Source organism: Bos taurus, chromosome 10 (assembly GCF_002263795.3).
Source record: "Bos taurus isolate L1 Dominette 01449 registration number 42190680 breed Hereford chromosome 10, ARS-UCD2.0, whole genome shotgun sequence".
Lineage (NCBI taxonomy): Eukaryota > Metazoa > Chordata > Mammalia > Artiodactyla > Bovidae > Bos > Bos taurus.
In genome coordinates, this window is record NC_037337.1 from 70,550,828 (window position 1) to 70,576,457 (window position 25,630).

Below are 25,630 nucleotides of genomic sequence, written 5' to 3' on the forward strand. Positions count from 1 at the left end.
GGATAAAAGATAAATAATAATTCCAGGAAAAGGACTGGCGCAGCTTCTCAAGCAACCAGAAGACAGAACGAATCTACGAACCCAAAACGAAGACGAAACAACCAGGAGCCTACCTAACCCCAGTGAGATTGCTTTTGTACATGCGCGTTACTAGCCAGGTGCATTTCCCCACCCCCCACCCCCCTTTTCCCACAATCCTCTGTTCCGTGGACCAACGCTCCAGGAACGAGCTACAGAAAAGGCTATTGGTTGGAAGAATAGTCAATAAGAGAGCTTGTTACTAGTTTCTTGCTGTGGTGCTGGGGGATCGCTTTAGGCCTGAAGCCGTAAGAGTCCCAGTGATTTTAGCACTATGAGCTCAATCGGCACCGGGGTAAGTTCTTTATTTCTCTGTGTGATAGTCTAAGGATTAGCGTAGAAGGGAACGCGGACAGACCGCGGTGGGTGCGCGGACTCGGGGTCCTCTAGGACTGCCTGGGGGCAGGTGGGCCGCTTCTAGTTGTGCGGTGCCGGGAGGTCTAGGCCCGCGCCTGTGGTGACCGTGACTTGACGCTTCTCAGCTCAGGTGTAACGGGCTTGGCCGCGCAGCAGTGAGATTTGGAGCCGCTTTAGGTTGCTGAGTCACTTTCTTTAGCCACTTAGGGAAACCGAAAGTGGAAACTCTTGAGGCCTGAAATGGTGTGTGTGCACGCGCTGTGAAGGACTTGGGCAACAATTAAGCTCTTGAGCACCACTGAGGCAAGGCGGCTCGAGAGTCCAAAGTTTGTGACTCTGCTTTCCAAGAACCTCTCCCCCCCCCCCCCTTGCAGTTCCTGGGGTGCTTCTGACTCCCGGGGATTCTCTGCCTTAGTTTCGAGGGTACCGATGGACCTCTCTTTATGAGTCCCTGGAACCTTCTGAGAACTGATAAGGAAAATAGTCTAAAAAGCGGAATCTGAAGAATCTTTTCCATTTTTCCGTTGTCCCAGCTTTTCTTGTAGAGAAATAACAGCAGTGTGAGGTCTCAGTACCGTCAGCGTTTAAATGATTAGCTACGGACTTAACCGCTTCTTTGAACAGACTGTCCCGGATTTTGGAGTAAGATTTGTTAACTTGTTCGGCCTACTAACTTTACTTTGTTAAACGTACTGCATATATACAATCTTCGGCTTGCTCCTTTTATGTATTTCCCCATATAGAAAACATAGTGTTTAGAAATATTTATTGATTGGTTCCACTGGAGGCATTGGGTAATGGGTTTCTCAGTTCATCTACTCCCATTGTGCATAAGATTTTGATTCTCACCATTAGGCCCAAATACTGGTTTTCCAAGTTGGATAATAGGCAATTTACACTAAGGTTGTCATCCCGTTTTTGAATTAGTTGATGCTCAGTAATGCATGTTGTAGCAAATTGACTTTGCAACTACATTAATATTACCCTAGATAAAAGTGTTCTGAAGGGTTCTACAAACCTTTTAAAAATATTTGATAATATAAATAGGTGAGAAATTTTGAGTATTACGGTGGTAAAGATCTTCGTTTAGCAGACCAACAGACCAATTACCCTAGATTAATAGTGTTCTGAAAGGTTCTACAAACCCTTTAAAAACGTTTGATAATATAAATAGGTGAGATGTTTTGGTATTAAGCTGGTAGAGTTAAAGATCTTCCTTTAACAGACCAACAAGCTGAGAAGCAGGAAGCACCACTATTGAAGACTTAATACCTGTCTTGTCCCAAGAACTCCAGATGCGAAGACCTGTCTTGACATTTCTCTCCACTTGTTTGATAGGCATTTCAAATGACACGTCCAGAGTAGATCTCTGGGTTTTCTTCTTCCGTTGCCATTTTGCATCTCCTACAATTTACATTTCAGTGAATGGTTCCATTTTAGTCGCTTAAATGAAAAAAAAAATCTATGATGCACTTCTGAGTTCTTTTTTACTGTACTCCTAAAGCCAATCCATTAGCAAGGTTTTTTTGCGCCCTCAAAGGATAACACCTTCCATGTCTTTCTCTCTGGTCTAAGACACTCCGTTTGGAATACCCTATCTCTGCTTCCACTTTTGTTTTCTCTATAATTCATTTACCAGATGAACAGCATTTAAAAAGAAAAAAAATTAGAACCTCTTCCCCTCACCCCACCCAAACTCCAATGACTTTCTATTGCATTTAGAATAAAATTTAAACTTCCTACTCCAGCCTAAAATAAAAGACTTAGCATAACTTGGCCCTTATATGCCTCTAAAATAGTTTACTCTTCTGTTTACCATTTGTGGTGCTCAAGATTTCAGTGGCATTATTTCCTTTTTCTTAATTTTGCTCCTCTTATTTCTACCCTGAGGTCTTTTATACCAGATGCCAGGACACTCCTCCATATTCTAAATGAGTAGTTACTTGTCTTTTAGATCTGGCTCAGTTTAAATAACATAAATATAATTTCCGTAGCAATGCCTTCCCTGATCAGGTAGTCTGTGGTATTCCCTGAGACCATAAGTTCACTTTGTCTTATTTTTCGTTGTAGAACCTTTTATCTCCAGCACCTGGATCTGTTTGAGGTCTGATTTGAAAATGAAGGACTTTAAGAATGAGTAGTCTTTGTATTTTCTCATAGTGCCTGACATATAATAGATGCTTATTAAATATCTGAATGCTAAATGATGTATCCAAGCTCCTTTAATTCATTACTGCCACAGCTATGAGAAGCTGTGGTGCTAAAGAGAAGCCAGTGTTGTTTCTACCTTGGTAATTTTTTCAGAAATGAGCCATGTTCTGTGTGGGAAAAGTTCTGACTTTACCCAGGACTTCGTTCATTGCTTGTCAATAGCAGAAATCTAAAGTGTGTAACTTTCTCTTAGCTGCTGTTCCTGCTCTGACATGCTTTCCCTTTCTCTTCAAAGCAAAATCTTCACTGAGATTGAACACACATTTCTGATGTGTAAGCCATTTAGGAAAAAATTGTTATTACTGCCAAAGGTGCATCCTTCTAAGCTTGTTATTGCATTTTTCTTGTAGTATGATCTGTCAGCTTCAACATTCTCTCCGGATGGAAGAGTTTTTCAAGTTGAATATGCTATGAAGGCTGTGGAAAATAGTAGGTAAGAAACAATGTTTTACTTGAAATTAGTGTGTTTTAGCCAGATATTAAATGTCTCCTTCTCTTTGTTTTTGGTAATTAGGCTTTGTTATGTTACTTTGGCACAAATAATACATGCCCCCAAATAATCTCAATTTATTAGTCATTTCCAGATTTCTCTTTAGGCCAGCTCTTTCCATGTGACTATATTTCCAGTTGACTCCAGAATTACACACTTATTCTACCATGTCTCAAGTGTATAAAGCCAAATTCATCAACATCTTTGCTAGCCCCTTTTCCCTTTTTCAGATTCTTGACTTATATCGTTGGTTTCCTTGGCCAATAGGTTTGTAACTTTATTGTCTTTTATTTCCTTGTGTTTTCAGTGCCCTGTGCAGTTGGTCACATGATCATCTCAGCAGGGATATTTTTTATTTTTCTCTTCTGCTGCCATACTGCAAAAGGTGTAGGACCACCAAGATATTTTCCTGCTGGATTACTTCCTTCACTCTTTTTTTTTTTTTGGTCTTAAACAGTAATCTTTATTTTTACACAAAGCGTACAAAATGAAGCAGTTCCTTAAAGGGTGACTTGGAGCTAGAAAATCCACCCTGAGTGTGAAAGTGTTAGTGTTAGTCTCTCAGTCGTGTCCTACTCTTTGCAACCCCAGGGGCTGTAACCCACCAGGCTCCTCTGTCCATGGGGTTTCCCAGACAAGAATATTGCAGTGGGTTACCTACCATTTTTTTCTCCACAATCTGTCTTTTTTGTTTAGAGTAATTCACTAAAATGACCACTATAATATCTTAGTTGAATTACTGGCTTGTTGACAAATTCTGAGTCTTATATTGAACAATTTTTATAATCAATTATATGATCATTTTAAAAAATCACTTCTAGTGGTCATTTTAAAAAATCACTTCTAATTGAATAGTCTGCCAAGACAGGTTTCATTCTTAATTTTTTTATTGAAGTATAGTTGATTTATAATGTAGTTTCAAGTGTATAGCACAGTGATTGAGTTATACATGTATCTATATAATATATATATAAGTAATCGTTGTACTTTTGAATATAAAGCAGCTTTGGTATGAGATAAAAGATTTAAAAAATTTTCTTTCATGTCATTCAGATCTCTTGAAAAATTTTTTTTAGGGCTACTAAATAAGCTCTGTTGATGCTTGAGCTCAGTGTTTTGAATGTAATGAAAAGTTGCATAGTAGGAAAATGTTTTGAGAATATTAGAAAAGCCCATGTGTAGATGTAGTTTTCTCACTTTCTACTAATACCTTCAATATTCAATTATGGAATTTTCATGAGGTTATAGATAGTAACTGGTCTTTGCATGTGCTGGCGCATAGCCCTCTGTGTGTGCATACTGAGTTGCTTCAGTCGTGTCCGATTCTTTGTGATCCTATGGACTGTAGCCCGCCAGGCTCCTCCGTCCATGGGATTTTCCAGGCAAGAATACTGGAGTGGGTGGCCATGCTGTTCTCCAGGGGGATCTTCCTGACCCAGGGATTGAACTCGAGTCTCTTAGATCTCCTGCATTGGCAGGCAATTCTTTACCACTAGTACCACCTGGGAAGCCTCATACCCCTCAGTAGATACTGAATAAATAGATGTTCTTTTTTTGTGTGCCATTTTCTTGGTGGTAGAAAGAAGATGTATAGATTTCTAATGATTTATGAAATAGTATTTTAAAATTTTTGAACAAAAATACATTTTGAGTCTTCTTATGGGATTTGTTAGTGAAGCTAGTTGATTTTGTGTTTAAATGTTGTATTTTTATAGATAGAAGTACTTACAAACTGTTAGTATCTGATAATACAGTAGAAGTGAGGCTGTTAAGAATTTTAGGTTGAACTGTATTTGTCATTGTGTACAAGGCCTGAAAGAGTTCAAAAGAGAGTCAAATTCAAGAAAAGTTGACATTTTTTCCCCTGTTGATGAAAGAAGATAGGCTCTTTGGCCAATGAGTTGGAGAAAGATTGAGGAAGTTTATTGTTTTTCTTTTCCTCCTTTGTGTCTTTGCATTTTCATTGGTGTAAAAAAACTGGTGGGAGATGTCTTGACTAAGAAGAACTGGAGATACATTTTGAAACCATCTGTAACTGAGAAAACTGAGATTAGGCTGTGAGATCTGTGTATTTTAGCAATTTGTTTTCTATAAATTATTTCTAAATATGACTTTAAACAGTTATATTTAATTTTGGGAAGGTCATGTGAACAGTTTCATTTAAGCAAACTTAAATATAATTTTAAAAACTGGAAACATTAAAAATGAATATTTTTTTACATAAAGAAAAACTACTTGGAAAGTTCCTTTTTTAAAGGGACATATGTCACCTGGTATGATAGAATATTGGATGAGGATCAGAAGATGTGAATTTTCCTGCTAACTGCTGCCAAATGGTAATAATATATAAGGTTCCAGTATTCAGTCCCCTGAGTGTCACTTTTTTGTCTGTAAAACTGGGGTGTGGACATCTAATCTAACTGCTTCCCATGCCTTACCAGAAAAATGAAATTGGAAAATTTTTAAGTGTTTTGTGAACTTTAAAAAGTGAATGTGAAAGTTGCTCAGTTGTGTCCAACTCTTTGCAACCCAACGGACTATACTGTCCATGGAATTCTCCAGGCCAAATACTAGACTGGGTAGCCGTTCCCTAAGTGGAAAATAGAAAAATAAGATGTGAATCTTCTTAAGAGTGAAACATATAGACTGATGAAAACATTTAACCAAATAATTTTAAGTAAGATTCTATACCTGAATTGAAAGGAGATAAATTATTTTTTAGTTAATCATTATTTTTGCTATTTAGTTGGAGTGTAGTTTAGTGGCTTTACAATGTTGTGTTGGTTTCTGCTATACTGCAAAGTGAATCAGCCACATGTATACATATATCCTCTCTTCTTTGGATTTCCTTCCTAATTAGGTCATCACAGAGCCCTGAGTAGAGTTTTTTGGGCTGTACAATTTGTTCTTTTTTTTTTTTTTTAATTTTATTTTATTTTTAAACTTTACAATATTGTATTAGTTTTGCCAAAGATCAAAATGAATCCGCCACAGACAATTTGTTCTCATTAGTTATCTATTTTATTCTTCAGTTCAGTTCAGTCGCTCAGTCGTGTCTGACTCTTTGCGACCCCATGAACCACAGCACGCCAGGCCACCTTGTCCATCACCAAGTCCAGAGTCCACCCATACTTGTGTCCATTGAGTCGGTGATGCCATCCAACCATGTCATTCACTGTCGTCCCCTTCTGCCTTCAGTCTTTCCCAATATCAGGGTCTTTTCAAATGAGTCAGCTCTTCGCATCAGGTGGCCAAAATATTGGAGTTTCAGCTTCAACATCTGACCTTCCAATGAACACCCAAGACTGATTTCCTTTAGAATGGACTAGTTGGATCTCCTTGCAGTCCAAGGGACTTTCAAGAGTCTTCTCCAACACCACAGTTCAAAAGCATCAATTCTCCAGCGCTCAGCTCTTTATAATCCAACTTTCACATCCATACATGACTACTGGAAAAACCATAGCCTTGACTTAGACGGACCTTTGTTGGCAAAGTAATGTCTCTGCTTTTTAATATGCTGTCTAGGTTGGTCATAACTTTCCGTTCAAGGAGTAAGCGTTTTTTAATTTCATGGCTGCAGTCACCATCTGCAGTGATTTTGGAGCCCAGAATAATAAAGCCTGACACTGTTTCCACTGTTGCCCCATCTATTTGCCATGAAGTGGTGGGACCAGATGCCATGATCTTAGTTTTCTGAATGTTGAGCTTTAAGCCAACTTTTTCACTCTCCTCTTTCACTTTCATCAAGGGGCTCTTTAGTTCTTCTTCACTTTCTGCCATAAGGGTGGTGTCATCTCCATATCTGAGGTTATTGATATTTCTCCCTGCAGTCTTGATTCCAGCTTGTGCTTCCTCCAGCCTGGCATATCTCATGATGTACTCTGCATATAAGTTAAATAAGCAGGGTGACAACATACAGCCTTGATGTACTCCTTTCCTGGAACCAGTCTATTGTTCCATGTCCAGTTCTAACTGTTGCTTCTTGACCTGCATACAGGTTTCTCAAGAGGCAGGTCAGGTCAGGTGGTCGGGTATTCCCATCTCTTTCAGAATCTTCCAGTTTATTGTGATCCACACAGTCAAAGGCTTTGGCGTAGTCAATAAAGCAGAAATAGATGTTTTTCTGAAACTCTGTTGGTTCTTAGTAGCGTACATATGTAAATCCTAATCCACCACATTTCCCCCTTTCCCCCCTTGATATCCATTTATTTGTACTCCATATTTGTGTCCCTATTTTTGCTTTGCAGGTAAATTCATCTATACTATTTTTCTAGCTTTTCATGGACGGAGGGGCCTGGTGGGCTGCAGTCCATGGAGTTGCTAGGAGTCAGACACGACTGAGCGACTTCACTTTATTTTTTCACTTTCATGCATTGGAGAAGGAAATGGCAACCCACTCCAGTGTTCTTGCCTGGAGAATCCCAGGGACGGGGGAGCCTGGTGGGCTGCCGTCTATGGGGTCGCACAGAGTCGGACACGATTGAAGCGACTTAGCAGCAGCAGCAGCAGCAGCTTTCACTAGAAAACATTATATGTATGCATTAATATATGATAACTTATTTTTCTCTTTCTGACTTCACTCTGTGTGACAATCTCTAGATCCATCTATGTGTCTGCACATGGTACAATTTCATTCCTATTTATGGCTAAGTGATATTCCATTGTATGTATGTATGTACCACATTTTCTTTTTCCATTCCTCTGTTGATGGACATTTAGGTTACTTCCATGTCCTTTCTATTGTAAATAGTGCTGCCGTGAACATTGGAGTGCGTGTATCTTTTTGAGTTATGATTTTCTTTAGGTATATCCCAGGAGTGGGATTGCTTAGTCATGTGGTAGTTACATTTTTAGCTTTTAAGGCACCTCTATACTCTTCTTCTTAGTGGCTATACCAGTTTACAGTCCTATCAACAGTGTAAGAGGGTTCCCTTTTCTCCACACCTTCTCCAGCATTTACTCTTTGTGGAATTTTTGTTGATGGCCATTCTGACTGGTGTGAGGTGATATGTCATTGTAGTTTTGATTTGCATTTATTTAATAACTAATGATGAACATTTTTTCATGTGTGTGTTGGCCATCTTTATGTCTCCTTTGGAGAAATTTCTATTTAGGTCTTATGCCCATTTTTTGGTTGGGTTGTTTGTTTTTTGATATTGAGCTGCATGAGTGTTTGTATAGTTTCGAGATTAATTCGTTGTCATTGCTTCCTTTGCAGATTATTTTCTCCCATTCTGAGAGTTGTCTTTTCATCTTGTTTATGGTTTCCTTTGCTGTGTAAAAGCTTTTAAGCTTCATTAGGACCCATTTGTTTATTTTTATCTTTATTTTCATTATTTATTATTATTTTTTGGCTGCATCTGTACAGCATGCGAGATCTTAGTTCCCCAACCAGGAATCAAACCTGTGTGCCCTGAAGTGTAAGTGGGAAGTCTTAACCACTTGACCACCAGGAAGTCCTAGAGATCAGTTCTTTCAAAGAAAGAAATTCAATCTTGGGGATTTAAAAGTTAAATATTTTTGAGTATCTGTTTTTTTAGGGACAGGAACTACCAAAACAAATAATTAAGAACATATAAAAGGATACTTAAAACACTATTTAAAAAAACCTATATATGATGATCATAACTATTTTATAAAAGGATGCCCCTAGAAGGTAATATGCAAAAGAAAAAAAGGAGTTAAATTATAATTTTTCGGTTTATCCTCATTGAGGGGACAAGATATGAAAGGAAGATTGTGCAACATAATTGTGAGGCTAGATTGTTTAGAACAAAAATGTACACAAAATTGTGGTCTTAGGACATCCTTATACTTGAAAAAAAATCATTAGAACCTTGATGAATATTTAATTAAGTAGGCTCTTAGGTTCTATAAGTATTTACCATAATGCTCACCCCAAAGAGCATTTATTTATGCCGGTTATTGGTTCATCAGTATTTACTGTATTTGAAATTAAAACCAAAAAATAAAAAATACTTCTAAATTTATTTAAATAACAGTGATAAAATTGCATGTTAACAAATAATTACATTAACATTTATTAAAATACTTAAGTAACAATAACATTTTTAATGAAAATTACTTTTCCAAAGCATGGAAAAAAAGTGTGGTGAGAAGAATTGCGTTGTTTTACATTCTTGAAAATCTCAGTGATTAATTGAATCTTAATAAAAGGCAGAGTCTCATAGTTGCTGCTGCTTCAGTACATTGTAACTTTTGTTGAAGTTTGTGCAACATCAAATCAGGCTTCATATACATACGTGGTTGGAAAAGAGAGGAGTCATTTAATAACCTTATGCATGTTGTTTATTTATACTGTACCATACTGGACAGATTTTAGTTTCGTAAAGGTTAGTTGCAGTGTGGAGTCTGAAAACATAATAATGAACCGTTTGTACTATTATTAAAGTCTATTGCACTGTCTTGTACTTTGCATGTTTTATCCGTGCATGATTTGTAACATTGTATGTTGGTCATTTGGAAAATACTGGTTCACTGAGTTATAACAAACCTTCCAAAGTAGACATATTTCATTATAAACTGTTAGAAACATCACATTTTGTAATATCACCACCAATATGTTTTCCAAAACCCCAGTTTGTGTTTGAAAACTCAGATTTTATCACTGGCAAGAAAATACTCTCTTTTGTTTTCCTTGAAGTGACAGGCTTGTTTTGTTCATTTTAGAGAAGAGTCTGCCACATACCTAAGTGGAAATAACCATAGTTATTATTCTTTGATGGTAAAAACAGATGTTCCATGAAAAACTTCACACCTGAAAGCAGTTTATCAGTGCTTTTTCCTGTAGGCAACCATCATATTTTGATGTGCAGCAGCAGAACTATGGCTAACTTGCTTTTTGTTAGGATAATAAAAAGATACTTAAGGATTAATGTCTAATAAAATTAACTACAACTTTATCAGGGACATTCTTAACTAAAAATGTTAAAAAAACAAAACTGAGCATAGCAATAAAGAATACAATGAGTGGTATTTACTGCTACCGTTTATTGTCAGCCAGTAGCATTGGTGCAAACATCCACACAATGGAGAAAGTCAAATGATGTTTCTGTATTTTTATAAAAATAATTTTGACCTGACAGACGACACTTTGAGAACTTTTGATTTAGGGAAAGGGACATTTTAGATTCTGAAAAATGAGGAAGATGAGAAATTGTAATAACTGGGAAAGGCTGTCTGAGACTATTCAAGTAAACTTGTGAAAGTTTGTGGAAATTTATTTAAATGTGCTGTGGTGAGGAGGAAGTGTATTCTGATGCCCAGGATAACTTCAATAAAGACTGGAAAGCAAAAATGGTGTTTGAGGGACGACAATGAGGTTGAATTCAGTAGAGCACAGAATTTATAATATGAAATTGAATTAGCTAGATGGGCTTTGCAGATTCTTGGGAGTTAGGAAATTTGGACCAAGGAATTTAAACTTGAAAAGGTACCTGAAGTGTGGGGGAAGGAGTGTCTGAAATTCTTTATAAAATTTGTGCATGTGGCTCAATTCATTTTTCTGGTTGTTTCTGATAGAATTCTCTTTGTTAAAAGAATTATTAGAGTTAAAGTAATTGTTTTTTCTTGAAATGGCGGTATATAATTTCTCCACATTTTACTTGTTTTTTTGATCAATTTTGTTTTAAACAGTTGAACAGAATGTTTATTCTTTTACACTTACTGTAAGCAACACATTGTTAATGCAGAAAAAGCAAAAGGAGGGAAAATAATTATAATATTCCCACCCAGATTAGAAACTGTTAACTTTTTATTTTGTATGTAGCCTATCATTTATATGCATGTTATGTATCATTTTTAATGGACATGACTAGTCAGCATTTGTCATAAGAGAGCCAGCATATGCTAGATACTGTGCCACTAGTTACGCATTTTGTTAGCATCTTTTTTCATTTGTGTATTATCTTTCCATGTCATGATACGAAATTGTTTTTGTTTTGGTCACATGATTATTTGTATGGATCTAATTCATCACACTTTAGGATGTTTGCCCTTTCTAGTTTTCAAATGTATTTGCTTTAAAAACTTGATATATTCTAAGAAACAGATTTGCCTGTTTTTTGTTTTTTTAACTTGAGTTTACAAAGTTTCTTTTATTTTCAGTTTAAAAAATTGATTTTTTTCTACTTGTTTCAGTACAGCTATTGGAATCAGATGTAAAGACGGCGTTGTCTTTGGGGTAGAAAAATTAGTCCTGTCTAAACTTTATGAAGAAGGTTCCAACAAACGACTTTTTAATGTTGATCGACATGTTGGAATGGTAAGGTCACATTTAAAAATGTTCCTTTTTGCCTTGTCCAGTTTCTTGTGATGTAATTAACTGGAATATATAAAAATTTAATTATAAGAACCTATTTATTACTTTAGCATTGAGGCAAAAACAGATCAGAGAGCAGCCATAGAAATAATCAGAAAGACTGGTTTGTGAACAGTTCACTGTCTAAAAGAAAGGTGCGTGCATACATGCTCACTTGCTCAGTCATGTCCAGCTCTTTGTGACTCCATGGACTGTAGCCCACCATGCTCCTTTGCCCATGGAATTTTCCAGGAAGAATACTGGTAGAATTCTTATAATCCAGTTGGAGATACATACGAAAAACCAAGTTGAAGAAAATGAGGAGGGGAGAGGAGTGAGAAGCTTGGGTAAAAAATCTTGGCAGCATAGATCGCCAATCAAGGCACATGCTTGAGAGGCAATAAGTCTTTAGTTTTTTGTATCCTTTCTGGGGATAACTGTCAAACTGAAGATGTTATCAGAAAGAAAATACCTTTATAGTAAGGTGGAGTATCAGGAAAGGATGTCTGACGAAAGGAAAAGTGAGCACATCCTTTTTAGTAGCTTCATAAGCATCACTATATTTATTTCATGCAGCTGGTATGGCATAAATAAGATTACTGAGGTATACTGAAGTCATCCTATATAAATATCAGACTTTATTCAGTAAGTATAACAGTCCAGAAAAAAGAGAAAAGTGATTTTAACCCTGCTTTCTGAAAAGTCAAGGAAGAAAAGGGAATACATATTCTGTGTGCTAGGTACTATGCCAGAAGTTCTTTACATCAATTATCTCATGTAATCTTGACAAACCAGTGAAAGTAATATTAATCCCATTTTTACAGATGAAGAAACACTCAGCTGGTAACGAAATGTGCTGGGATTCATACTTGGGTCTCCATGGTCTGTGTGTTACTCTAGAGCCCATTCTTCAGGGTGAGATTCTGTAGGATCCACTCATTCTGCTGAAGTATTGGTAGCTTTGTTATTAGTATTTGTAAATAAGATGTGTTACACACAACACAGAAAGGACTAGCAAAATATAACCAGTAATCTACAAAGCTACAGATACATTTTTTTTCCTTCAGTTATTTTTCTGAATCTGTTTTCCCTCCTGAACAAATTTATTACTACCAATGAAACTGGTATGTTTTCCTGAAACTTGGCCAGATTGTAACCTAACTGATAGAAGGGAATTAGTGAATTCTGCTTTCTTTTACTTAGTAAAAAAAAATCATATATGCTTGTAGGTAGTTCAGTGGTGGAAAGATTTTCCTAGTATTTTCAAATTTGTCCCATTTGTTATTAAAAACTGATGGCATTCCTTGCAACTGGAAATTGGCAAAACATTAGACATTGAAGAAGGTTGGAGAAAAAAAGAAGGATTGATAGTCTGTCTCCACGATTGTCATCTTCAAGTAATTTGACAGATTATTAAACTTCACAGTGAGTTTTATCCAAAGCAATGGAAGATTATTTAAATCATGAAAATTACTACCTGGGTTACTCTAAACTCCAGTTTCCTCACCTGCAAAACTATGGTGGTAATAGTGCCTGTCCTCATGTGTAATTATGTAAAATGCTTAGCATGTTATGAGTGGATCAATAATGGATTAAGGATTTTCATAATCATTACTATTACTAGGTAGCAGTAGAAGAAAAGGCTGTTAAAATTTTTGATAACATTTATTCTGAAAATCTTATGTCAGTGGTTTCCAGTACTTGTAACTGTTCCAACATTTCTGTTTTCATGGCTTCCCTAGACCAAAAGAAATGCCCAGTGGTTCTGTGTATTATATATGTAGGTCTAAATAACTAGTTATGTTCTAACAACTTAGTAGCTATAAAAACAAAACCTCACCATATGACAGGAAGATAAAAATGTTTTTATTTTCAAACAACTACAACTACTAATGTGTACTCTGCAGTTTCTTAAAGTTTGGAATTGGATTCGATGCTATGCCCCACCCCACCCTGCTTCCTGTTTCACAATGATTTTTGCACAGTGCTTATTTTCTATCACGGCAGCCCCAGCTTCTCAGTGACCCGATGGCATTGAAGGGAATGTGGAATGATCTGATGTTGAAACTGAACTACTTCAATATGTGTTTCCCCCAAAACTTAAAACACCCCCAACTCTGAGTTTACTGTAGTTCCCTGGGATATCTCAGTGTGTGGTTTGGTAATTGCAGTTCTAAGCCACTAGATTTGTGGTTTGTCATGTTTTGCTTTGGCATTACAATTTATTAGTACACTGAAATAGAAAGGAGGTTTGAGGTTATGCCTTTTAAATAAAAACTTTTAATAACTTTTTAAACATAGAATGGCTTTAAATTAAAAACCAGTTCTAACCAAAACCCATGGTTTTTTTCTTCTTTGTGGTTCTTTTAGTCTTTATAATGAAGTGGGAATTAGGGAGACATGGAATTTTTTTTAATGTGGTCATTTGACAAAAGAATGAAGTCACAGTTAGGAAATTTCCAAATTGTTATCCCATACTCAAGCATCGAAATTCCAGAATGCCTTGCAAAGATGGTGGTTTAGTCACGAAGTTGTGTCTGATTCTTGCAAAGACCTTTAAGCCAAACTAATTTATTCTAATGATGATGCTTGTTAAAAATATCAAGTAAGCCTATCATAGTCACATACTTTTCCTTCATTTGTGATAGGAATGTTAATTGGTACTTTTTTTTTTTCCAGGCAGTAGCAGGTTTGTTGGCAGACGCTCGTTCTTTAGCAGACATTGCAAGAGAAGAGGCTTCCAACTTTAGATCTAACTTTGGATATAACATTCCACTAAAAGTAAGTTGATAACAGTTGAGCCTCTGGAACAGCAAGAGAAGAGTCTTAATAAACTCTTCTGTTTTACCCCCACAGCATCTTGCAGATAGAGTGGCCATGTATGTACACGCGTATACACTCTACAGTGCTGTTAGACCTTTTGGCTGCAGGTATGAAATTTAGTGAGATATTCAGTAATATCTGTACTACAGTTATCTGTTTTCCCAGCATCTTATTAGCCTTTTATACCCTTAAGAAATGAACTTTCATCAAGAAGTAGTTGAACTTTTTTTATTGTATCTATGTGAGATGATGGATATTACCTAAACCTGTGGTAATCATTGCATTTCACAGTGTATATAAATTAAACCTTTATGCTGTATACCTTAATGTAGTGATGCATGTCAATTATTTATTAATAAAACTTGGGGGAGGAATCTCTGAAATTAGATCCAGACATTTTCAGGAAGTTGCAAACTGATTTTATTAAAAATTTAAAAAAATTTTTATTTTTGGGTCTTTGTTGCTGTGCAGGCTTTTCTCTAGTTGTGGAGAGCAGGGGCTACTCTCTAGTTGTGGTGCGTGGGCTTCTCACTGTGGTGGCTTCTCTTGTTGAGCACAGGCTGTACGGTGCATGGCCTTCCGCAGTTGTGGATCCTGGGCTCTAGAGCACAGGGTCCATAGTTGTGGTCACGGGCTCATCTGCAGTATGTGAGATGTTCCCAGATAGGGATCGAACCTGTGTCTCCTGCACTGGTAGGCAGACTCTTCACCACTGAGCCACCAGGGAAGCCCTGCAAACTGATTTTAAATAGAGTTCATTTGTTGTTATTACGTAGTCAACTGTACTGACATCTCAGTTTTTTCATTAGTTTCTGTCTTATCTTCTGTAAGCAACAGGTAAAATGCTCTTAATGGGAATTGGTTGTTATGGTATTCTGCCCATGAAGTAGTAATATAAGATGAGGCTGGTTTCTATTTATAATTTCAAAAAAATCAGTAATTCATATGATTGTTCAGTACCCTAATTTTAATTTTGTTGTACATAAAAAATGCATTGAATCAATTTGGGTTACTGCAGAAAAGTAATTGGAGGAATATTCGGGAATAGCCAAGAAAGAATGAAGGGTGGAACAAGAGTTTGAGGTAGCTTCAGTGTGTTCATAGCAAGAATTTTGTTCCCTTGGCTTTTTCATGTTTATGCCTTTAGCTCTTGGGCCCTCATGTTATGTCTGTCTATCAGTACTCCTTTCCCTGCAGTGCTATCCTCGCAGGAAAGGTTGATTAGAAAGTTTAATACTAAACCAAGGCACATGAATTTTGAACGTTTTCAAGTATATACTAGTTTTTATCCAAACTATATTATCAAAGTGCTTACTGTCAGTTATATGGGTATTAGTCAATGTTTATCTTAGAAAGAAAATTGCATTTTTATCACTGTACTTTTTAATACTTTTCTGGTATTAAGAACCACGGTTTAAAAGTATTACTTTTGTGCAGTTTCATGTTAGGGTCTTACAGTGTGAATGACGGTGCACAGCTCTACATGATTGACCCATCGGGTGTTTCATATGTGAGTTAATTTTGAATCTTCTGAAATTCTATTCCAGTTTAATGGTCTCTCACTTAAATCATATATTCAGATTATATGATGTTTCTTTAATATTCATTTAACATTTTCTTATTTAACATTAATAACAAGAACCTTATGGGTATGAGACAGAGCAAAGATTTGTGACCTTTTTTTGGACTGTGCCACATGGCATGAGGGATCTTAGTGAACTGACTAGGGATTGAACTTGTGCCCTGTGTGTTAGGAGTGTGCATTCTTAACCACTAGACCACCAGAGAAGTCCCAGATTTGTGGCTTTTAATATGCTACTGTAGAAACTGCATGGTTTGGTCACTGAGTCATGTCCAACTCTTGTGACCCCAAGGACTGTAGCCTGCCAGGCTCCTCTGTCCCTGGGATTCTCCAGACAGGAATACTGGAGTGGGTTGCCATGCAGAAACTGCATAGTCAACATAAAATTTTGAATATGTGCTATTTTATTACCATAAATATTAGCAGTGTCTTTAAAAGGAATATAATGCCCTCCCTTTTTAAGTCTTTTGGGTTTTTTGATGCTGTTTTGGGTTTTTGTTTTGTTTTTCTGGTTGCACCACATGGCTTGTGGGATCTAAGTTTCCCGAACAGGGTTCAACCAGGGATCTAACCCAGGTCCATGACAGTGAAAGCCTGTGTCCTAACTGTTGAACTGCCAGGGAATTCCCCAGTACAAAGGATTTTAAGTGGGATTTCTTGGATCTTTCTCTAATAATCTTTTCTTAAAGTGTCTTCTGAGATTTTAATGGTTTTTATACTCATTAACAAAATTAAGGCTCTTTAGGTTTTGTCATTATATACGAATATAGTTATACAAGTATGAATGGGCATACTTAATTAAAAAAAAAACCTTTACAATATAAATTAGAGAATTCCCTGGTGGTCCATGGTTAGGACTCGATGCTCTCACTGCCTGCTGGTTGGGAAACTGAAAATTCCACAAGCTGCACTGGTGCTGCCAAAAAACGTGTATATATACATTAAGAAGGCTTAGAGTACTTAACTCTTAGGAATGATTTCTTTCTCTCAAAAGTCATTTCAGTTCATAAAGCTAATTTCTTTTCTATTTCCAGCCTCAGATATACCTCTAGCTCATGGTCTCTGTGTGTGTGTGTAAAATGATATAATTTTTCCTTGGGATATTTCTTGAAAATAATCCAGGTTATTTTATACTTAAGTTTGATATTTTAAACTTTTTGAGTCCCTTGTTATTCATTTTAGTAAATGTCTTTTTACTGTATTTCTCCATATGTGCTTTTGAATGTCATTTAGCATCCTTTTATTAATCTTTAAATAGAAACAGTAGTCATTAATAACTTATGATAGTATATTTAATAATACTTTTTTTTTTTGGTGTGTGTTCTTTTTAAATAGGGTTATTGGGGCTGTGCCATTGGCAAAGCAAGGCAGGCTGCAAAGACAGAAATTGAAAAGCTTCAGGTAATAATTTTTATTGTTTAAAATTCTGCTATACCATTATTCTCAAGTGATTCTGCTATACTGTTATTCTCATGTGATTCTGCTATACCATTATTCTCATGTGGTTAAGTTTCATCACCACAGACTAAAGCTTTTAGTCCAAGTGTGGTCTGCCATTTTGAGTCAAGCTTTCTGAAGCTACTAGATTAGTTGAGCAGGAAAGCTGGCAGCATATTATCTTTAGAGTTGTGTCATGGGTCCTTTTATGATTTTTATGGCTGTCTAATCTTAAAAAAAAAAAAAAAATTCATATAATTTCACAAAATCCTTGAGACCCATTCACCGAACTCTATGCCCCTTAGGTTCAGAACTTTGGTCTTTTACTGTATCATTTCTTTCAACTAGAAAACAGCTTTTGTCTGAAGTCTTACACATTAAAGTCTGCGCTCCTTTGCTTCTCTTTCCTTTGTTCCCAACGTCTATTAGTGTGGAAAAAGTTTCTTAAAAATTTGCTGGCTTTCCTTTTAGCTATAAATTGATCAACTTGACATTGAAATAGTACCCACCAACTCTTCATTGCTTATCAGAAACTTCCTTAAAAGACAGGCATATGATTTAGCAGTATTTTGGTAAATTACAGTGACAAAATCTTCTTGTACATTTAATGTTAATGCTATACTGGAACCTTGCTCAACTAATTCACTTATTCAGCTTTTTTAATGCTAGGCTTTTAGTGCTTAGAATTTAACACCAAGACCTAATTTATGTTTGGTATTTTAGGATTGATAAAATTGACAAAAGGACCTTAGAGATCACTTAGCCCAAGTCCAACCCTCGGTTAAAACACACTGGCTAGAGTCATAGACTATTGCTTACAAACAATCCAAGACCTTGTAACTCTTAGACTAGTGGTCTTTTCTGTCATATATTCTTTCTACTAGGGGCTTATAGGATATTGAGTGTAGTTCATTGTGCTATACAGTAGGACCTTGTTTATCCATTCTATATATGTAATAGCTTACATCTGCTAACCCCAACGTCCTGCTCCATCCCTCCACTAGTTCCCTTCTCCCTTCTCCTTTGCAGCTACAACTCTGTTGTCTGAGAGTCTGGTTTTGTTTCATAATTAAGTTCATTTGTGTCATATATTAGATTCCACATACTTGTTTTTCTCTTTCTGACTTGACTTTGTATGATAATCCCTAGTTGCGATGCTTTTTACAGTTTTATTGGAACATAGCCATATTCAGTCGCTGGCTGCTTTTGCTCTAGTACAACAGTGGAGTTTAGTAGTTGGAATGGAGACCGAAAACCTTATCCCTATGATGAAAGTCTAAAATATTTACTGCTTGGCCCTTTAACAGAGTTTGCCAGCCCCTGCTCTCAATCATTACTCTGGTCTGCTTTTCTACTTGTGTTCTGTTTACCAAGAACATAATTTTATAAAGTAAATTTTACCAACATATGTAAAAATGTATTTGACATTTAAGATGTATCGCTTCAAGTTTAAGTTTACCTTTGTATGTTACAATTAATCTACTAAATATAGAACTTAACTTGTAAGGGTAAAAATATGAATATCGGTATTTTCCTTTTCTTCACCCCCAATTTGCCATGAAAAAATTTAATCAGAAATTCAATCAGAAAAAATACCATAAAATAAACATCTCTGTCTAGATTGAACAGTTGTTGCTTTCCAGTATTTTTCCTACTTCTATCAGCTGGGGCATCAAGATTTGTAAATATTAAAAAAACACAAAAAATAAAATATTAATGAGCCCAATTTAGAGATGCAGTAGTTAAACTACCTCAAGTTTGGATTGCTGTATGACTGTTCATTATTTTTTCACTATTTTCCATCCTCCACATATTCAGAATATGAACACCAGGTTTGCGCATTTTAAAAAATTTTGTCAAATGTGTTCAGAAACACATATACTTAAAAAAATTTCTGCACTGGTTACTTGCAGTACCTTTAGTATAACAGACTTTTCTGCCAGGCATCTAAAGGCTGTTTTTCTGCCTTGATTTCCATATGTTCACTTTTGCAGTTAATTCATCTTCCTTATAATCAAATCAGATAAATCTGTGTTCTAAGACTCCACTCAGATCTTGGTTCTTCAGAGCTTTCCCTCACATTTTGCAGTTTTGTCTTGAACAGTTTCATGAGGGATAATTTATTCCTATTTCTCTAGCATATAGAAGTATTTGGGAGAAGGCAATGGCACCCCACTCCAATACTCTTGCCTGGAAAATCCCATGGACGGAGGAGCTTGGAAGGCTGCAGTCCATGGGGTCGCTGAGGCTCGGACACGACTGAGCAACTTCACTTTCACTTTTCTGCACTGGAGAAGGAAATGGCCACCCACTCCAGTGTTCTTGCCTGGAGAATCCCAGGGACAGCAGAGCCTGGTGGGCTGCCACCTATGGGGTCAAAGAGTCGGACACGACTGAAGTGACTTAGCAGCAGCAGCAGAAGTATTTGTGGTTTGTTTGCTTTTTATTATCCTGAATTCACTATAAAGAAAAAAAACATTTCTTGGTAATCTTTTAAGTGTCAGGGTCTGCCTGTGAATAAATTCATAAAGGAGTCTAGATTTTTATAAACTTTAATATATTTCACAAAATTATTGGTGCCCAAGGCTTTTTTTGAATAATCATTAAAAAACATTAAACAATAAAAAACTTAGGTTCTGGTCTTTTTGAATTTCAGGTTATTTTCCTTGGTTTTATGTTTAAGAATCTTATCTCAAGAGCATAGGTTACTGATAAAAGTTGCAAAAAGAATCTGAAAAGTTACACAAGTGGAAAGTGTTCTTCCTTTGACTCATAACATAATGAATATATATTTTATTTTCTGTAGATGAAAGAAATGACCTGCCGTGATGTTGTTAAAGAAGTTGCAAAGATGTAAGTTGCAATTTTCATTAGTACTGACAAATATTTTACTTGACCTTACCTTATACATTAATCCTAAGAGGCTGTTTTGTTTGTAAATTAGTTATTGCATTAATTTTAAGAAGGTGAATCCAACATTCTGAGAGGCTTCATTTTAAGTGACAGTGAATAGGATGGGAAAAAATAGCTTTTGATAAAATATACTCCTGTTCCATTGACAGAATTCAAGATTTGGAGGATATGGTGAACCTCTAGACTTCTTGCTAGCTCCCGACTTCTTAAATCTCACAAGTCCCAATAATATTAACCTTAGCTTACAACTTTAAGGTCTACAGCTGAAGTTCTTATAACAAGATGAATAGAGAAGTATTTCAGAACATCTAGAAATAGCTTAAGAAAGCCTGAAGTAGTTTATGTTACAGATACCTAGGGTAGAAAGCTGTGTAACAGTAGTAGTAAGCAACAACAATGCCAGTAAAATCTCAGTGACCATGCTTCAAAATACATTATTTTTTTAGATCAAAGAATGCAGGCATTTAGTATTTCAAAAAATCTAATAAAATGCTGGTTTTATAGTCAGCTTTTCAGAGTTAAAGAGTAATAAATGTAATATTCCAGAGAATTCATAACACCTCTGTTCCACATTAGAACTACGTCATCATGGTCGAGTCAGCAGGTTTTACATCTAATAATACATGCAAGGGGAAAAAATGTCCAGGATGGTCTATCATCTGATGATAAACCTATTATTTGAATGATACTCTTAATCTCCGTACTGATAGTTGTAACAAAATATTAAAATCACAAGTATTTTATAATTTTATACCAATCTATCACTCCTGCTACTGACACCCTCCTTCCCCACTGCCTTTTACCATGAGACCCTTGCCCTTTCTTGTGAAGGGGAATCCATTCCATTCTGTGATTGTCATTTATTAATAACGACAACCTAGAGGACACTGGCAACTAACATATAATAGAACTAATAAAAAGTAAATAATCATTGAATTGTGCAAGTTTTTTTCCTTCATTGAGAACTTGTCTGGGTATCAGTTGTTATAACAGCTTTTATTTTTATATTGTTCTGTGTAGGAAAGCCATCCTTTCATCATTTAATAAAATGAAGTACTATGCATCTTTTAGTTCTGGAAAGTTTAAGATGCTTTCTTATGTTACAGCTGTTATAGCAAGGCTTTAGGAATATCCTCCAAATTACTTTTGCTACTTTGTTGTGGGAGATGGTAAAATATAAAATTAAAAAAAAGCTTTGCTAATACTTGTTTTTACTTTTACTTTTTAAAAATAATTTTATTTTTGGCTGTGCTGGGTCTTCATTGCTGCTCAGGCTTTTCTCTCCTTGTGCAAAGGCTCCTCATTGTGGCCTGGTAGCTTCAGCAGTTGCAACTCCCAGGCTCTTAAGAGCACAGGTTCAGTAGTTGGGGCCCATAGTATAGTTGCTCTGCAGCAAGTGGGATCTTCTGGGATCAGGGATGAAACCCATCTGCTGCATTGGCAGGCAGATTTTTTACCACTGAGTCACGAGGGAAGCCTTGTTTTTACTTCTACTTTTAATATTGTGTGACACTGCTTCCTGGTTTGCTGCAGTTTGTCTTGTACTGTTTAAAGGCCAGGTTTAGGGACATCCAGAATAGTAAAGGGGTTTAAAAATATTCCTGCCAAGAAAATGCAGAATGAAGACTAATTGTAAACTAATAAATTAGTTTTTGTTTAAAAATCAGTTAATGAATGGAAAATACTGAATATCCTGGAAAGGCACAGATAATACCTTTCTCCCATTTGAATCTTCCTTATGAGACATCTTAGTTCTGTCTCTGAAAGAATGTATCAAAGTAAACAGCTTGGGTTGTATAAAGGTGTAAGGTATAGTGAATCCTTTGTAGTGTTTAATTTTTTATCAGTCCTAGTTAATTTTCATAATATAGACTATACTATGCGTATAATTGTATAAATCCTTATATTAGGAAGGGGTGTTGATTTGCTGAGTGGGTGCATGAACTATGTTTGTAGATGGCCAGATGTTAATTTCTTCTTTCTTTTCTAGAATTTACATAGTACACGATGAAGTTAAGGATAAAGCTTTTGAACTAGAGCTCAGCTGGGTTGGTGAAAGTAAGTGATTACTCTGTACTTATTTGCTCTCAGAGTCATCTGTACCAAGCCTAATTTACTATAAGTGCCATTTTTTTTTCAATCTTAAAAAAGAATTAGTAATAGCCTGTACCCATAGAAAAGTACACAAACAACAAACAGCATGGATACATTAGTGTAAACTCTAATTTGGTCAACAAGTAGACCAGCCTGCCAAATTACCCTTCAGTTTTCAGTTCAGTAACTTCAGTCGTGTCTGACTCTTTGCGACCCCATGAACCACAGCACACCAGGCCTCCCTGTCCCTCACCAACTCCTGGAGTCCACCCAAACACATGTCCGTTGTGTCAGTGATGCCATCCAACCATCTGATCCTCTGTCGTCCCCTTCTTCTCCTGCCCTCAATCTTTCCCAACATCAGGGTCTTTTCAAATGAGTCAGCTCTTCGCATCAGGTGGCCAAAGTATTGGAGTTTCAGCCTCAACATCAGTCCTTCCAATGAACACCCAGGACTGATCTCCTTTAGGATGGACTGGTTGAATCTCCGTGTAGTCCAAGGGACTCTCAAGAGTCTTCTCCAACACCACAGTTCAAAAGCATCAATTCTTCGGCGCTCAGCTTTCTTTATAGTCCACTCTCACATCCATACATGACTACTGGAAAAACCATAGCCTTGACTAGATGGACCTTTGTTGGCAAAGTAATGTCTCTGCTTTTTAATATGCTGTCTAGGTTGGTCATAACTTCTCTTCCAAGGAGCAAGTGTCTGTTAATTTTGTGGCTGCAATCACCATCTGCAGTGATTTTGAAACCCCCCAAAATAATTCAGCCACTGTTTCCCCATCTATTTGCCATGAAGTGATGGGACCAGATGCCATGATCTTAGTTTTCTGAATGTTGAGCTTTAAGCCAACTTGTTCACTCTCCTCTTTCACTTTCATCAAGAGGCTCTTTAGTTATTCCCTTTCAGCCAGAGGGTGGTGTCATCTGCATATCTGAGGTTACTGATATTTCTCCGGGCATTCTTGATTCCAGCTTGTACTTTTTCCAGCCTAGCGTTTCTCATGCATATAAGTTAAATAAGCAGGGTGACAATATACAGCCTTGATGTACTCTTTTCCCAATTTGGAACCAGTCTATTGTTCCATGTCCAGTTCTGACTGTTGCTTCCTGACCTGCATACAGGTTTCTCAAGAGGCAGGTCAGGTGGTCTGGTATTCCCATCTCTTTTCAGAATTTTCTGCAGTTTATTGTGATCCACACAGTCAAAGGCTTTGGCATAGTCAATAAAGTCAATAGATGTTTTTCTGGAACTCTCTTTTTTGATGATCCAGCGGATGTTGGCCATTTGATTTCTGGTTCTTCTGCCTTTTCTAAAACCAGCTATCTGGAAGTTCACAGTTCACGTATTGCTGAAGCCTGGCTTGGAGAATTTTGAGCATTAGTTTTACTAGCATGTGAAATGAGTGCAATTGTGTGGTAGTTTGAGCATTCTTTGGCATTGCCTTTCTTTGGGATTGGAATGAAAACTGACCTTTTCCAGTCCTATGGCCACTGCTGAGTTTTCCAAATTTGCTGACATATTGAGTGCAGCACTTTCATAGCATTATATTTTAGGATTTAAATTGCCTAACCCTTAGGCCTCTATTAAGTCAACAACCCTTACCTTCTCCACAAAGGTAAGCACTGTCTTGAATTTCAGTAGACAACTGGGCCCTTTCCAGTGTTTACGGAAAGGGATAATGCAGCTGTGGATGTCCTTTACATCTACTGTGGCATGCATACGTAGTAGCATTTTAGAAATATATGTTAAGAGTGGAATTGCTGGATTATGAAATAAGCATTCATTCAATTGCAGTATTGGCCACAATGTGTTCTGACTGCCTTTTCTAATACAAACAAAGCTAGAATAAATTTAGGAGGTACTGATGGAAAAATTCTGCTTAATAAGAGACTATATAAAGTTGTGAGTAGTTTACTTTGAAACATCCATTGCATACAGTATTATTGGGAAGTAACCTTTTTCTATTAAGGCAACCATAGGGCTTCGGGGACAGATTTTAAAATCTAATCATGCTGTGAATAAATTGTTCATTCGCTAACTCATGAATCTTTGCAACCCCATGGACTGCAGTATACTAGGCTCCTCTGTTCTCCACTGTCTCCTAGAATTTGCTCAAATTCATGTCCATTGAGTTAGTGATGCTGTGTAACCATTTCATCCTCTGCTGCCCTCTTTTCATTTTGCTTTCAACCTTTCCTAGCATTAGGTCTTTTCCATGTCGTTGGCTCTTCACATCAGATAGCCAGAGTATTGGAGCTTTGGCTTTAGCATCAGTCCTTCCAATGAATATTCAGGGTTGACTTCCTTTAGGATTGAATGGTTTGATTTCCTTGCAGTCCAAAGGACTCTCAAGAGTCTTCTCCAGCACAATTCAAAAGCATCATCAGTTCTTTGGCACTCAGCCTTCTTTATGGTCCACCTGTAACATCGGCACGACTTCTGGAAAAACCATAGCATAATTTCTTTATTTTAAGTGCTTATGTAGGGGAAGGAAAAAGATGAGGTCAAAGAACCTGGTATTACCTATGGATTGGCTAGATTGTTTAGTCTTTTCAAATCACAGTGATTCTCATTTTTAATTCATTTAAATATATGGCTTAATTTACAGTAACTAATGGAAGACATGAAATAGTTCCTAAAGATGTAAGGGAAGAGGCAGAGAAATATGCCAAGGTAAGCCATAGCATGAAAACAGCTCAAGGTAAAAGCATCATGGAAATATGTTGAATTGTATTAAATAACACTTCTGAGTTGAGCTGAACTAAAAGAAACTTTCTAGGTTATCCTCAATGGGGATAAAGTTGCCCTGGTTCCAAAAAAACTTTTTTGTGCATGTGAAAATGGCAAGGTTTTTTGAGAACATTTAATGCTTTCACACTGTGTGTATCCTATCAAGAATATTGTCATTGATAGAGCAGGATGTACTTACGACATTCAAGTAAAATCTAACATTCTAAACCAGCGTTCCAGTTTACTTATAAAGAATTTTGAATGACAGGCACTTAGATTCAGGTTGTTATAGCAGTGCTAAAAATTGATTTTAAACACTGTTTTTCTCTTACCAGGAATCTTTGAAGGAAGAAGATGAATCAGATGATGATAACATGTAACATTTGTATATTAAATTTCTAATACAGTCCCATGTAACTATTTAGCCCCTTGGATTATTACTTACCAATTTTCATTAAATTTTTGTCTTATAACGATTCAAGTTTGGTTAATATTTGCCTGACAAAACTGGTGGGGGTAATTGAGCACTTGTTTATTCAGCATTAAGATGTAGCTTTATGCCTGTTGTAAAATTCCTTAGTTAAAATA

At 36.5% G+C, this 25,630-nt stretch overlaps 1 protein-coding gene and 1 long non-coding RNA gene across 2 annotated transcripts; one reads left to right on the forward strand and one right to left on the reverse strand.

Moving 5' to 3' along the window:
• Positions 1-284: 284 nt before the first annotated feature.
• On the forward strand, positions 285-25,517 carry PSMA3 (proteasome 20S subunit alpha 3). Its single transcript, NM_001034235.1, has 11 exons — positions 285-373; positions 2,997-3,079; positions 11,297-11,420; positions 14,136-14,237; positions 14,313-14,386; positions 15,717-15,789; positions 17,197-17,262; positions 20,105-20,151; positions 22,202-22,269; positions 24,921-24,985; positions 25,378-25,517. Exons 1-11 carry the CDS (start codon positions 353-355, stop codon positions 25,420-25,422), a joined length of 768 nt encoding a protein of 255 aa, NP_001029407.1. The 5' UTR covers positions 285-352; the 3' UTR covers positions 25,423-25,517.
• Positions 14,676-19,481, reverse strand: LOC132346388 (uncharacterized). Its single transcript, XR_009496224.1, has 2 exons — positions 19,215-19,481; positions 14,676-15,017 (listed from the first exon to the last, which is right to left on the reverse strand). It is a non-coding gene; the product is annotated as an uncharacterized lncRNA (long non-coding RNA).
• Positions 25,518-25,630: the final 113 nt, after the last annotated feature.

Excerpts from the sequence above, each read along its gene's own strand:
- PSMA3 (NM_001034235.1), top strand. The coding sequence starts at position 353 with ATGAGCTCAATCGGCACCGGG. Across the intron at positions 374-2,996 it reads TGAGCTCAATCGGCACCGGG|TATGATCTGTCAGCTTCAAC; the intron begins GTAAGTTCTTTA and ends TTTTTCTTGTAG. Across the intron at positions 24,986-25,377 it reads AGGCAGAGAAATATGCCAAG|GAATCTTTGAAGGAAGAAGA; the intron begins GTAAGCCATAGC and ends TTCTCTTACCAG.